At 42.6% G+C, this 11,447-nt stretch overlaps 1 protein-coding gene across 1 annotated transcript; it reads left to right on the top strand.

The window, feature by feature from the left end:
- The first annotated feature begins 7,422 nt into the window (after nucleotides 1–7,422).
- LOC147636699 (uncharacterized) lies at nucleotides 7,423–10,592 on the top strand. Its single transcript, XM_086800183.1, has 5 exons — nucleotides 7,423–7,623; nucleotides 7,737–7,976; nucleotides 8,993–9,115; nucleotides 9,490–9,633; nucleotides 9,881–10,592. The coding sequence occupies exons 1-5, from the start codon at nucleotides 7,552–7,554 to the stop codon at nucleotides 10,319–10,321; spliced, it is 1,020 nt and encodes a 339-aa protein (XP_086656309.1). The 5' UTR covers nucleotides 7,423–7,551; the 3' UTR covers nucleotides 10,322–10,592.
- The last annotated feature ends 855 nt before the right edge of the window (nucleotides 10,593–11,447 follow it).

The raw sequence follows: 11,447 nt of genomic DNA, 5'->3' as shown, positions 1-11,447 counted from the left end.
TGGTACACCCCACGCAAACAAACCCAACACGGTCGTCGTGCCGTGTGGCCGTAGTGCCTGTTTCCACGAGAGAGACCCACCGCACACGACCGTAGCGTCGCGTGCTAAGAGAGAGACAAGTCCCACGGCCGTAGTGCCGAATCCTTCGGAGAAAGCCGTTCTATGGCCGTTGTGCCTAGTGAACACGTCTATGACCGTAGCCCGCGAGAATATGCACAATGCCTGCATCCTCCAATGTTTGGTACAAGTTGTGGACGCATTGGTAGAGTCCAACCCAGTCGTGCCGTAGTGCACCTGGCCATTTGTGGCATAACGCACTTGCTCGTGCGGTGCACGTACGTCTAAGGGTGCCGTAGCGTGCCCATGTCTGCTGAACCATTGAAAGTCTTGCACACACAAGTCATGTCATGGCGTGCACATGCTGGTGTCACGTCGAAAGTGCACTCATACCCACATTGTGCCGTAGTGCACTAGAATTTTTTTTAAAAGGTGGAAAGAGGGAAATCGATGGTAATGTTCTCGCGTAGTTCGAGAAGTATTCGTTGATAATACATAAATACATGATATAAATTCTCTCTGTTAGTGGTTTAACCATGTGGTTTACCACAAAGTAATATGAGAGCAGATCAGACACATTGTTCTTGTTGAAAGTTCACAAGAAGAAATTCGTGGCTCCAATGTGCTTAGACCCAATGAAAAATGTCTACTTGGATGTGGTCCATTGTGACGAACAAATGTAGTCCGTAGAGACACTTTTGCAAGCGCAGTCTTGCCATGGTCATGACTTCTAAAATTGGTCAATGGCATTTAAGATAGCTGGGATTGAGGTCGCGTTTGTCGATTACCTGCTAGTAGCCTTGATCACATGACCCCATTAGCAAAGTACTCTCTAGACAAGACTAGTGTTAGACTCTGGGAGCGTAGCCTCGCCAGATTTCAATTTCCACTTCTGCGAGCGTCGTCTTGCTAGAGTTAAAGTTTTGTTCGGACAAATTTGTGTTTGTTTTGTAGTGACAAACAAATCTGAAGGGGTATAATCTTGAGATGTAATGCTCAATGCCCTTATAAAAGTTGATCGAAGAGAACTGTTCTTAAACTTACTAAGCATGGTTTTCTCTTCTTTTTATTGCCATGCGTCGACATCCCACTGCTCGAGAGTTTGTGGTGATCTTTCGAGGGGGGAAAGAGCCTTTTTATATGTCACATCAATTGGTTTGGTGGTAATTTGATGGTATGGGACATCAATTCTCACGGAATCGATTGTAGTCTTGGTGGAATGGGACGCCAAGGCTTGTGCATGTAACTTGACTCTTTGGCAGGTCTGTATGTACACTTGTCCGTAGTGATAAAGTGTGCAAGATAAAATTTGAACTTTGAAAATTACCAAACATAGCCATAAGTTGGGATAAAACCCAGTTACAGAGTTCGGAGAAGCTCTAGGTAGCAAGACCATGATGGTGTGCTAACAGAGTGATTTAGTTCCGGAGTGATCTAAATCTAGAGGTTAGCAGTAAGACTAGCTTGGTTGGACAGTTTCATGCATGGGGGACGCCCTATAGCATTTTGCAAGCGTAGTCTTGCCTATGTTCAACATAAGTGTGCGATTGTGTGAGCACATTTTAGTTGCTACCATATGAATTTGGGAAATATATTACTTCCTACATAAGCAATTGTAATATTTTATGACAGGCTATTTTGCTTACAAAGTTCATGTGCGTGTAAACCCTATAAGTCGTCTAACCCCTGGGAAATGAGTGGAGCATTTCTTGGATTTAATAAGGTTTTACATGGCAATAGTGAGTAGTATCTCACTCCAGATGAGCCTGGTTGTTGTTAGAATCGGATCCGACATTAAAGTGTACATAAACTCGGGCTGAGTTAGGATAGAAGGCTAAGCCGGAGAGCTTAGTGGTAAATCCTACTGTATCTGGTGAGTTTTGACTTAACCGGAGTGTTAAGAAGTAAACTCAAAGTATGGGGCTGAACCGGAGTGTTCGGAGGCAGACATACCTTTTGTTAAATCGGAGAATTTAGCAAAAGATGAGCTTGGGGTGAACCATGGTACCCAGAAAAAAAAAAAAAAAAAAAAAAAAAGCTCTTCACACTAAAATAGTGCACAATAATTTTAGGGTGATAAAAATCCATCGCAGGAATGTTTTACAACTTTCCATAAATGATAGATGAAGACCATGTACTTTACGGAGTTAAAGTACATAGGTGGTGACTTCGGCGCCAAATTTTTTATAGGAAGTCACCAGTGGTGTGGTTAGGTCAGCCGAGACTCCACAAGACCTATGCACTAGTTTTTAAGTTGACCTCTATGATAAGGACGTCCGAAAATTCGTGTTGTAATACCAGAGATTGTACTGCAATGTGCAATGGAGGGGTCAATTTGTGTAGTCACTTCTTAGCAGCAAGTGACTTAAGCATCTTGTTATAGATGGCTGTATATGGTACTCCCACTCGGGGGAGGTACGCCATTGGGTACGGAGTTACTCACAGACTAGTATGGAGCTACTAGTGTGATGATAGTGGGTACGTAGTTACTCACTAGTGTGATGATAGTGGGTACGTAGTTACTCACTACTAATACATAGCTGCTAATAAAATTAAGATCCTCGAGTGAAAGATACTCTCGATCAACATTTTAAATTACCGAACCACAATCCATGAGTATCGAGGTACTCATAATATGTTAACGTTGCTCAAATCGAGGGACCGATTTGTTCGATGGTATGAATAAGCAAGGAAAGGGAGTAACTTAAAAGTTACACATCACTAGTCCTAATGAGTTGTCAAGGTCATTCGTAGTTTGATGATCCCCTCTACCTATCAGATAACATTCAATTTTGCAAGCCCTGGCATTTAATCCGTAGTGATTATGAGTTTGGTGTGAGATATGGTTATGAAGTTCTTACAAGAGTACTCGTTTATTTGCTTGTCATTGGTTATAGCTTGGTAGAGATTGCCACCTGTGATGGGTAGGTAGCTTTGCCGCTATAATGAGGAGGCAGCAAATAATGTTCTCGTAGTTATACTTCATACCAACACCGAACAGGGATAGGATGAAATTCCTAAGTTCATTTTCACGAAGTACTGTGATGTTTGCATTTATATTGAATGTATGATGTAATGAGACATTGGGCTTGTGTAATTACCATCAATTATCTAGCAACCTATGGCTTCGCAGCAAGCTCGGTCATTATCTGTGGATTGATAATGTGGTTATTAGTAGTTTGGAATTTTTCTTGATAGATGGTACAACCCACCCAAATAATTCATAAGTGTGTAACCACTTATGAAGGATAATAATATGCAACAATGAAGCACTTTGTTACAAGTGTGAAACCACTGATCTGTTGCAAAACAGTTTATCAATAGTACCACCATATGTGCGTAGACACTATACCACATCTTCGTTGCAAGATGTTTAAAAGTTTCTTGGAAGGACTCAAGAATATAACATATGATATTAAACACGGTCTAGATTTATTCTTGGACCTATGACACGAGCGCGTAGTCCGCTTGAGAGTACAGTTTTTGAGGACAAAAACCTTTCTTAAGGGAAAGGAGGGATATCCTCAAATATCACATAAACTCGAATAGTTGTGTGAGTCCAGACAATACTTGAAGGGATGTGTCTGGTAATAGCAACAAAGAGTTGTAAGTGAATGGATGTAATTCCAGACACCCGTAGTGGTGCAAGAATATTTATCAAACATCTCCACATACTATATGATCTGCTCGCAAATATAGTATGGCATAAGAGATAGGAAGTTTGATTGTTATATTTGAAAGGAAATTTTCAAAAGTTACATTTACTCTGGGCTAGAGTGGAGTTTAACCATCCGTAGATTGATGGTAGTTAGAAACTCAAAAAGATTCTAGAGCATATGCTTGTGCAAAGATGTTACTCTGAGCGAAGTATCTCTCAACTTTGGAACTAATCCTTGTGATGCATGATTAGATTGGCTCTAGTTTATTTCTCCTATGGCCGTAGAGCTTTCCAAGGAGAAGTTTTAACAAGTTGGTGATGCAGCATGGTAGCGTAGTCTACAAATATCTAGTAGCATGGTCTAAGATTGCGCTACTAGAGTGCTCTCCAGTACATTAGCTTCTGTGCTAATGACATGATGCAAAATTAAGGCATGAAATTTACCTTAAGGTTTTGGTTGAAATACCAAATCATGGCTTGTGTGAGCATGATCCTGTCTTTACAGAGGTCTAGCGTGCTGTACGCGTACGCACTTTGTCACAGCCACGCCCACCTTCCTCGCCGACACGTAATGCTAGTTCGGAGAGACTGGCCGTAGATGCGACGGGTAGCGAAGCGAGAGTTAGTTCGGAGAGGCTAGCCGAGTCTTCGGGGTATAGTCTTGATAGTCCAAGTGCGAGTCATCCTGGAATTCAGAAGACCTATGCACTAGTAAAAAGACAGTTTTATTGGCCTAGATTGTTTACGAACGTCCAGACTTATGTGCTGAAATGCAGTAAGTGCCAGGTCAATAAACATGAACGTCTTAAGATTGGAGGACTACTCCATCCACTGGAGATTCCTCAAAGGAAATGGGAAAGCATTTCCTTTGAATTTCATTACCGGTTTACCCAAGACGAGTCGAGGGAATGACTCGGTGTGGGTAGTAGTGGACAAATAAACTGGCAAAGTTTATTACCACGAAGAAACTGTAAAAACGCCAAAGTTGGCAAAACTCTTTATTGAACATCTCTACAAGCTATATGGCCTGCCCGCAGATATAGTGTCGGATAGAGATAAAAGTTCAACAGTCATTTTTGGAGGGAAATCTTCAAAAAGTTGGATACTACTCTGAGTATGAGTATGGTAGATCATCCGGAGTCTGATGGTCAAACTGAAAAAGTTAACCAAATACTCGAGGATATGTTGCGTTCTTATGTAAGTAAGAAGCAATCAAATTGGGAAGAATATTTGCCCATATTGGAGTTTGCTTATAACAACTCCAAGCATTCAGCGAGGACTGGATTTACACCATTCATGTCAATGTATGGATTCCAGCCGAGATCTCCGATGGTTGTAGGCCTAGAAAAGGAGAAGATTCAATCTGTCAAGGATTTCCTTGAAGATATGAATGATATGCTCAGAGCTGCACGCGAGAGCATTCGTAGCGCACAGGATCGCGCTAAAACATTTGCCGATAAAGGACGCAGACAAGTGACCTTTGCAGAAGGTGACTGTGTATTTTTAAAGGTTCCTGCGCAGTCAGCAACCATGAAAACGGGAAAGTGTGATAAACTTTCTCCTAGATATTGCGGTCCTTTTAAAATCCTTAAGAAGATTGGGGACGTAGCCTACAAACTTGAGTTACCGGAGAGTTCTCAAGTTCATCATGTCTTCCATGTTAGTAAACTGAAGAAATCAGTTCACGGGTTAGAGAACGTAGTTTCTCTAGATATTTTGGTGGAATTGATCACTCCACCAAAGATACCACATGAACCGGAAAGGATTCTTGGGTATCGAGACAGACAAACCCGACATAAAGTGTACCAGGAGGTACTTGTTAAATGGACAGATAGGGATGAGGAGTAGCAACCTGGGAACGCCGCAGTGCAATTTCCAAAAGGTTTCCCCAGTATGTTTTCGAGGACGAAAACTCTTCTTAAGGGGGGGGTAATGTCACGTAGGCTGTAATGCCTGTGACCGACGGCAGACCGGATGGCCATATCCGGGGTTCAGTGGGAGAGGACGCCCGTGCGGAGTCATGGGCGGCCAGGCTAGTGTGGACGGCAGGTCACACACTATATAGCCTGGGGGATGAGGGGCAATCCTCATTCTTCCTCTATGGCTGGGTGGTGAGCCAGAGGCCGTCCCCTCTTGTGGTAAGGCCCGTAGCGGCGTTACGGGAATGTAACAGTGGGCTAGGCATTGCTAACTTGGCCATGCAAGCAATGAACCTCACTCTCAAGTGGTTGTAGATAATTGAGACAACCGAAAAACTATAGGGTGTGATCACACGACATTTTAGTCAACAAGCTAGGGGCCTCTCAGGACAATGGCATGGTCTTCACATGGCTCCACAAGATAACAACCAATGGGAAATGCTCCATCAAAAAATCCCCACTTCTCCAAGGCTTTGTGCTTGGGTGGCAAGAGATTTTAGCCACACTAGAATGGATTGGGTGATGCCCACAAACTAGAGATGGTAGCCTTAGGTGAAAGCATTTTTGGTGGGCCTCTGCACTTGGCATGACCTCTGGGATGATTGGCTTGCATTGGGAAGACCTTGCCAGGAAATATGAGCTCTCCACCCCGGCACTCACTGTGTTGTAAGCAACATCACAACAATAGATGCACTTCCTGCACAGCTCTTTGGCTCAGCCTTGACAACTGGCTCTCTAACTAGACTACTGCCTTGGGAAAGCCCCTACTGAGAAAGAAGGCTGCAAATGTCCCAACTTGCTTTCCAAACTAGAATCTCTGGTTGGATACACGGTGAAAATTCGAGGACCCTCCTGAAGCTTAGAATATATGCACTATGGAGCTCTGGAAAGCTACCCCCCCATGCTTTAAGGTCAATGTTTTTCTCTAGAAGATTCTCCATCGTAAGCTCCCTACCTTGGAGTGGTTCAGTTATATGCCAAACATCTCAGTCTTGTGCCCACTTTGTCAATCGTTGTTGCACAAAGAGAACATTTTTTCCATCTCTTCTGGGCATGCCCCTATGTGCAATCCTCTATTGGAGAGGGCTGTGCCAATAGCTTTGTGACAAAGGGATTAAGTTCACATGGAAGAATGTCGTGCTTAGCGACACTAAGAAGCTGAACCGTGCTCTAGCATCCCTTTGACCCTGGATACACCACAACATCTTGAACGCTCTATGGATGACTCGGAACCAAATAATCTTTTGTTGGCTCTGTCAAAGCTCTCACCGCCTTGCCTGGGACTCGATGTGTTTCACCATCAAACTGGATATTCTTACCTGCCCCTTTAGTAACCTAATGCTAGATGCTGCAAAAAAAGTAATATATGAAGCGTTTAAAAAGCCACACTGAAAGGCATTATTTACAAAGTTTTTGCCCTCAAAGTATAGTTTTAAGGGTATGAAGGCTATTTCTTGGGATGGTCACAAAAAATTATCACGATGATGACGGGCATACCTACCTGTCAAAAATTAAGCATGGCTATAAAACTATTCTTGTGAAAGGAGGACATGCATACCCATTTGTCAAAAATCAAGCATGGCTAAGAAACTTTCTCGTGGAAGGATACCCACTTGTCAAAAAATCAAGCATGGCTAAGAAGCTATTCTCATGGAAGGCAAAATTGATTGTACTCTATGAGAAAATGAAGTGGATCATTATAGTGGAGCTATTGCTATTCAAAAAAGCATTGGGTAGACACTATTCGCAGAGTGGATTATAGTCTATGAGAAAATGAAGTGGATCATTGCAGAGGAGCCATTAAACCAAAGGCATCTATGAACTAGGAAGATGTCCATGCCAATGCCAAACCTTATGTGAATATTTAGTCCATTACCGTGGAGCAAAACTGCCCGATCCAAGGCTTCAGTTGAGAAAATGGAACGCATCGATGAGAAGCCACTGCAGCATCGACGGTCTCTCTTCTCCTCGCTTCGCGATACATTACAGGTCAGAACCCCCGCCCCGCCCATCACCCATCAACAAGTATCTGATCTTAGCTTAATAACATTTGCTTATGGGCGCTGATGCCCGATCTCTATCTCGACTGTTCGTGACCCTAGCAGGAGACTCAGAGCTCTTTTAAAACACTAGCTCTGACGCTGCAGCATCATATTTGGGATCATTCAGCACCTGCAACAGCAACAGCAACAGCAACAGCAACAGCAACAGCAACAGCAACAGCAACAGCCCCTGGTGATGGTGATGGTGGCTTTGGAGCAAAGCAATGGCAGGCCCTGCAGCTGCAGCTAGAAGCTTGGAACAAAAACACCTCTTGGACAGACCATCCCCCACACATGAATGCATTTCCTTGATGCCCCTGTTGTAGCTTTGATACAGTGCATACTCTCTCTCTCCCCATATGAATTTATAGATGTTTGTGTATCTACATAAGCTTACTTGTACGACATGTATTTATGCTTAAGTATGAACTAGAGAGTATATTTACACGTGTACGGGTGCACATTTTTGCATATTCATGTTTACAGAAAGGTGTATGCATCTCTCTCTCTCTCTTTATGAAGCTATAAATGTCTGTATATCTATATGATTTTACATAAATACATAAGTATTTATACTTGTGTGATATGTATCTATACTCTAGTATAAACCAGAGAGAGTACAGCAATGGAAACAGGGCCTTGAGGAAATAGGAACATGCCTAAGATAATAGTAAACATTAAGAGTGTTAATGTGATAGATAAAGGCATTGCATGCATTGAAATTGTACAAAATGGCATCTTTTCAAACGGGAAACGTAGAAATGGAGATGCCAAGGTTGGGAAATGGAGTTCCGTCATTTTTAGCTGGGGAAACAACGTTTTGTGGTAACTATGACGTTTAGAGGTGCACATAAACATTGTTGTGTATATTTGTGTTTGTTCATGTATGCATGCAGAAAGGTGTATGCATCTCTCTCTCCCCCCCTCTCTCTCTCTCTCTATATATATATATATATATATATATATGTAATGGCATCTTTTCAAACGGGGAAACGGAGATGCCAAGATTGGGAAATGGAGTTCCGTCATTTTTAGCTGGGGAAACAGCGTTTCCTGGTAACTATGACGTGCAGACATGCACATAAACATTGTTGTGTATATTTGTGTTTGTTCATGTATGCATGCAGAAAGGTGTATGCATCTCTCTCTCTCTCTCTCTCTCTCTCTCTCTATATATATATATATATATATATATATAGATGTGTGTGTATGTATGTCTGGATGCATGTCTGTGTGTGCGTGTGCGTGCACCCACGTGTATTTACCTCTCTCTCATGTCTTCATGAATCCTTGCTTTTGACTCTGCATTTTGCTAGGTCTCTGCACCTAAAGGTACCCTCTGCTACCTTGAATCGACCTTCCGGCTAGGAATTCCGCCAGATGCGTTGTTTGACATTGTTACGGACCCAGAGAATAAGCGCGTGTTCAAGAACATCAAGGTGATGAAACGCGGACATCAGTGTTTTTGTGCTCAGTTTGATCAATCAATTTGATACATTAGTACCATAATAGTGGTGCTTAGCATTAGCAATGTTTTCTTTGCACCACAGCAATTCATATTCGCAGTGGCCATATGATCAGCATTTCATGTACACCATGGTGCTTGTAGTTTTCATCTGATTTTGATTAATGTGTACGATGGTAAGGGTATTTTGCAGCCAATTTTACAAGTCTATACCTTATATTTGATAAATAGTTGCAACATAGAAATGAGTGATTTGTATCAAAAGCCATGATTCACATCCAATGGAGTCCATTTGTGGGGATTGTTTCATGGTAATACTGAGATACATGAGTAGTGTGCGCGGTGCAGGAGGTCACTTACAGAAAGGTTTTGGAAGATGAAGGGCACAGGCAGCTTGTTGAAGTGGAGCAGTTGGCCATATGGCGGTTCCTCTGCTTCTCTGGAACTCTCTCCATCCGGGTTTTCGTCGATCAAAACAGGCACACTCATTCAGTAAGCATACAAAGAACCTCTTGCGTAGGTATCCCATATAGCAGTCACACAAGTCTGGCATGCTCTTGTTTTAGTGTCCAAAAAAGGGTGACCCCTAATCCGAACCTACAAACTTCTTGCTTCTTGAATTGGTGCCATTCTACTAGGGACTACTAGTGAAGTGATAATTTGTCATAGAGCTTTGATTAGCAAAGCGTTCAATGTTTTAAGCTGTTTAGCATGAACATTAAAATTTGATTTTGGGCAGCTGAAATTTCACCTGGCTAAAGAAGGTTTTATGAAGAGATTTGAAGGCACATGGGATGTGAGGCCAGTATATGTGGACTCCCCACATTGTGAGGTGGTGGCCTTGCCTGAGGATGACCCATTATGCAGTACAAGTAGGGTAGCATCAGAGGTCCATTTTAGACAGATGCTGCAGCCCATACTTGTCCCCCCACCGCCGGTGTCGTGGTACATAAGGGGTATCACAAGCAAGCAAACTGAGATGCTGATTGAAGACTTGCAAGCAGAAGCAAAGAGGCTAAGAGAGGGGAATAATATATCATTAGAATGCCCCCTACAACAACACGAGGTGGCTCATTCTCCTACACAATCAAGGCACTTTGAGCAAAGAGAAACAAGCCCAAGTGGCCATTTCACACCATCTAGACGGAGAAAAAGGGGCACCTCCCGCCTAAGGAAATGACACCATTGGGGCATTATGGTCTGCCCAACAGCCCTAATCTGATCTCTGTTTTATATCTGCTAATCTATAGGAATTACTTTTCAGTAGGAGGGAGTAGTGCTGTTGTGTAATAAACCCAATTTGAAATTTTGCAAATCACTTCAAGATTAGACAGGTACACGTCTTGAAACTTGCCAGGGGAGAATGAAACACGGGTTGGAAGGTAAAAATAAAAATTACAAAACCCTATTTAAGAAAGAAATTAAATCGGGAATTTGGTATTGTTATGTGGATAACACCGTACGATTTCTCCCCCTTCCCCTCCCTCCCTCTCTCTCTCTCTCTCTCTCACACACACACACACACACACACACACACGCACGCACACACACACACACACACAGTTTTTTATCCCTGTACTTGAGCTCTCAATAGCTCCTTGTTGCCTCAGACTAGCCATTGGTTCTTAAAGAAGAAGAATCCTTTTCCTAAGGTTACACAACTTGTAGGGCATGTGAAAGAGGCCTAGCCCACTCCTTGAATATTTGACATGCAGAGGAACCCAAATTTAGCACACGATCTCTTTCAAAGGTGCTTTTGCGTCACCATTAACACCCCACGCCAAAACAATGGACCTTGTACACTGTAAAGTTTTCGCGAGGGAATAAAGTATGTAAGGAAAAGCTCTCATTGTAGTGGAAGTAGACAATGCAACCATAGATAACCCCTAGGCACATGATATTTTTTGTGTGTGCTATTGGCTTAAAGGAGGTAGAAGGAACTCTCTAAGAGATTCTCAGACCCTCAAGAAGGAAGTCCCCACTCAAGTATGCCTAATCTCACCAAAATTGAGGGATGGTATCAACTAGGATCACTAGGCAAGGCCCTATAAGATTGATGGATGCCACACCAATGGGACATGGATACCGTAGGTGGCTTTGATTTTGCAATGTCTATGCAGTTTTAAACCTTTGATGGTAGAAAAAAAAATGATTTCTCACACCATAGAGTCGAGTGGTTAGGGGTTGAAGTCCCAATGGGGAGCACCATTTTGCATCAGCATAACTTGAAATATTGCATCTCCATGTGGTTCACTGGATGGAGACACTAATAGACTAAAAAGTTTGGTTTCATGTTCCTGTTTCCA

This window comes from Cibotium barometz, chromosome 7, assembly GCF_041138505.1.
Source record: "Cibotium barometz isolate CiBa-2024 chromosome 7, ASM4113850v1, whole genome shotgun sequence".
NCBI classification, from domain to species: domain Eukaryota; kingdom Viridiplantae; phylum Streptophyta; class Polypodiopsida; order Cyatheales; family Cibotiaceae; genus Cibotium; species Cibotium barometz.
Note: the sequence above shows the minus strand (reverse complement) of the source record. Positions and strands in the feature narration are given on the sequence as shown.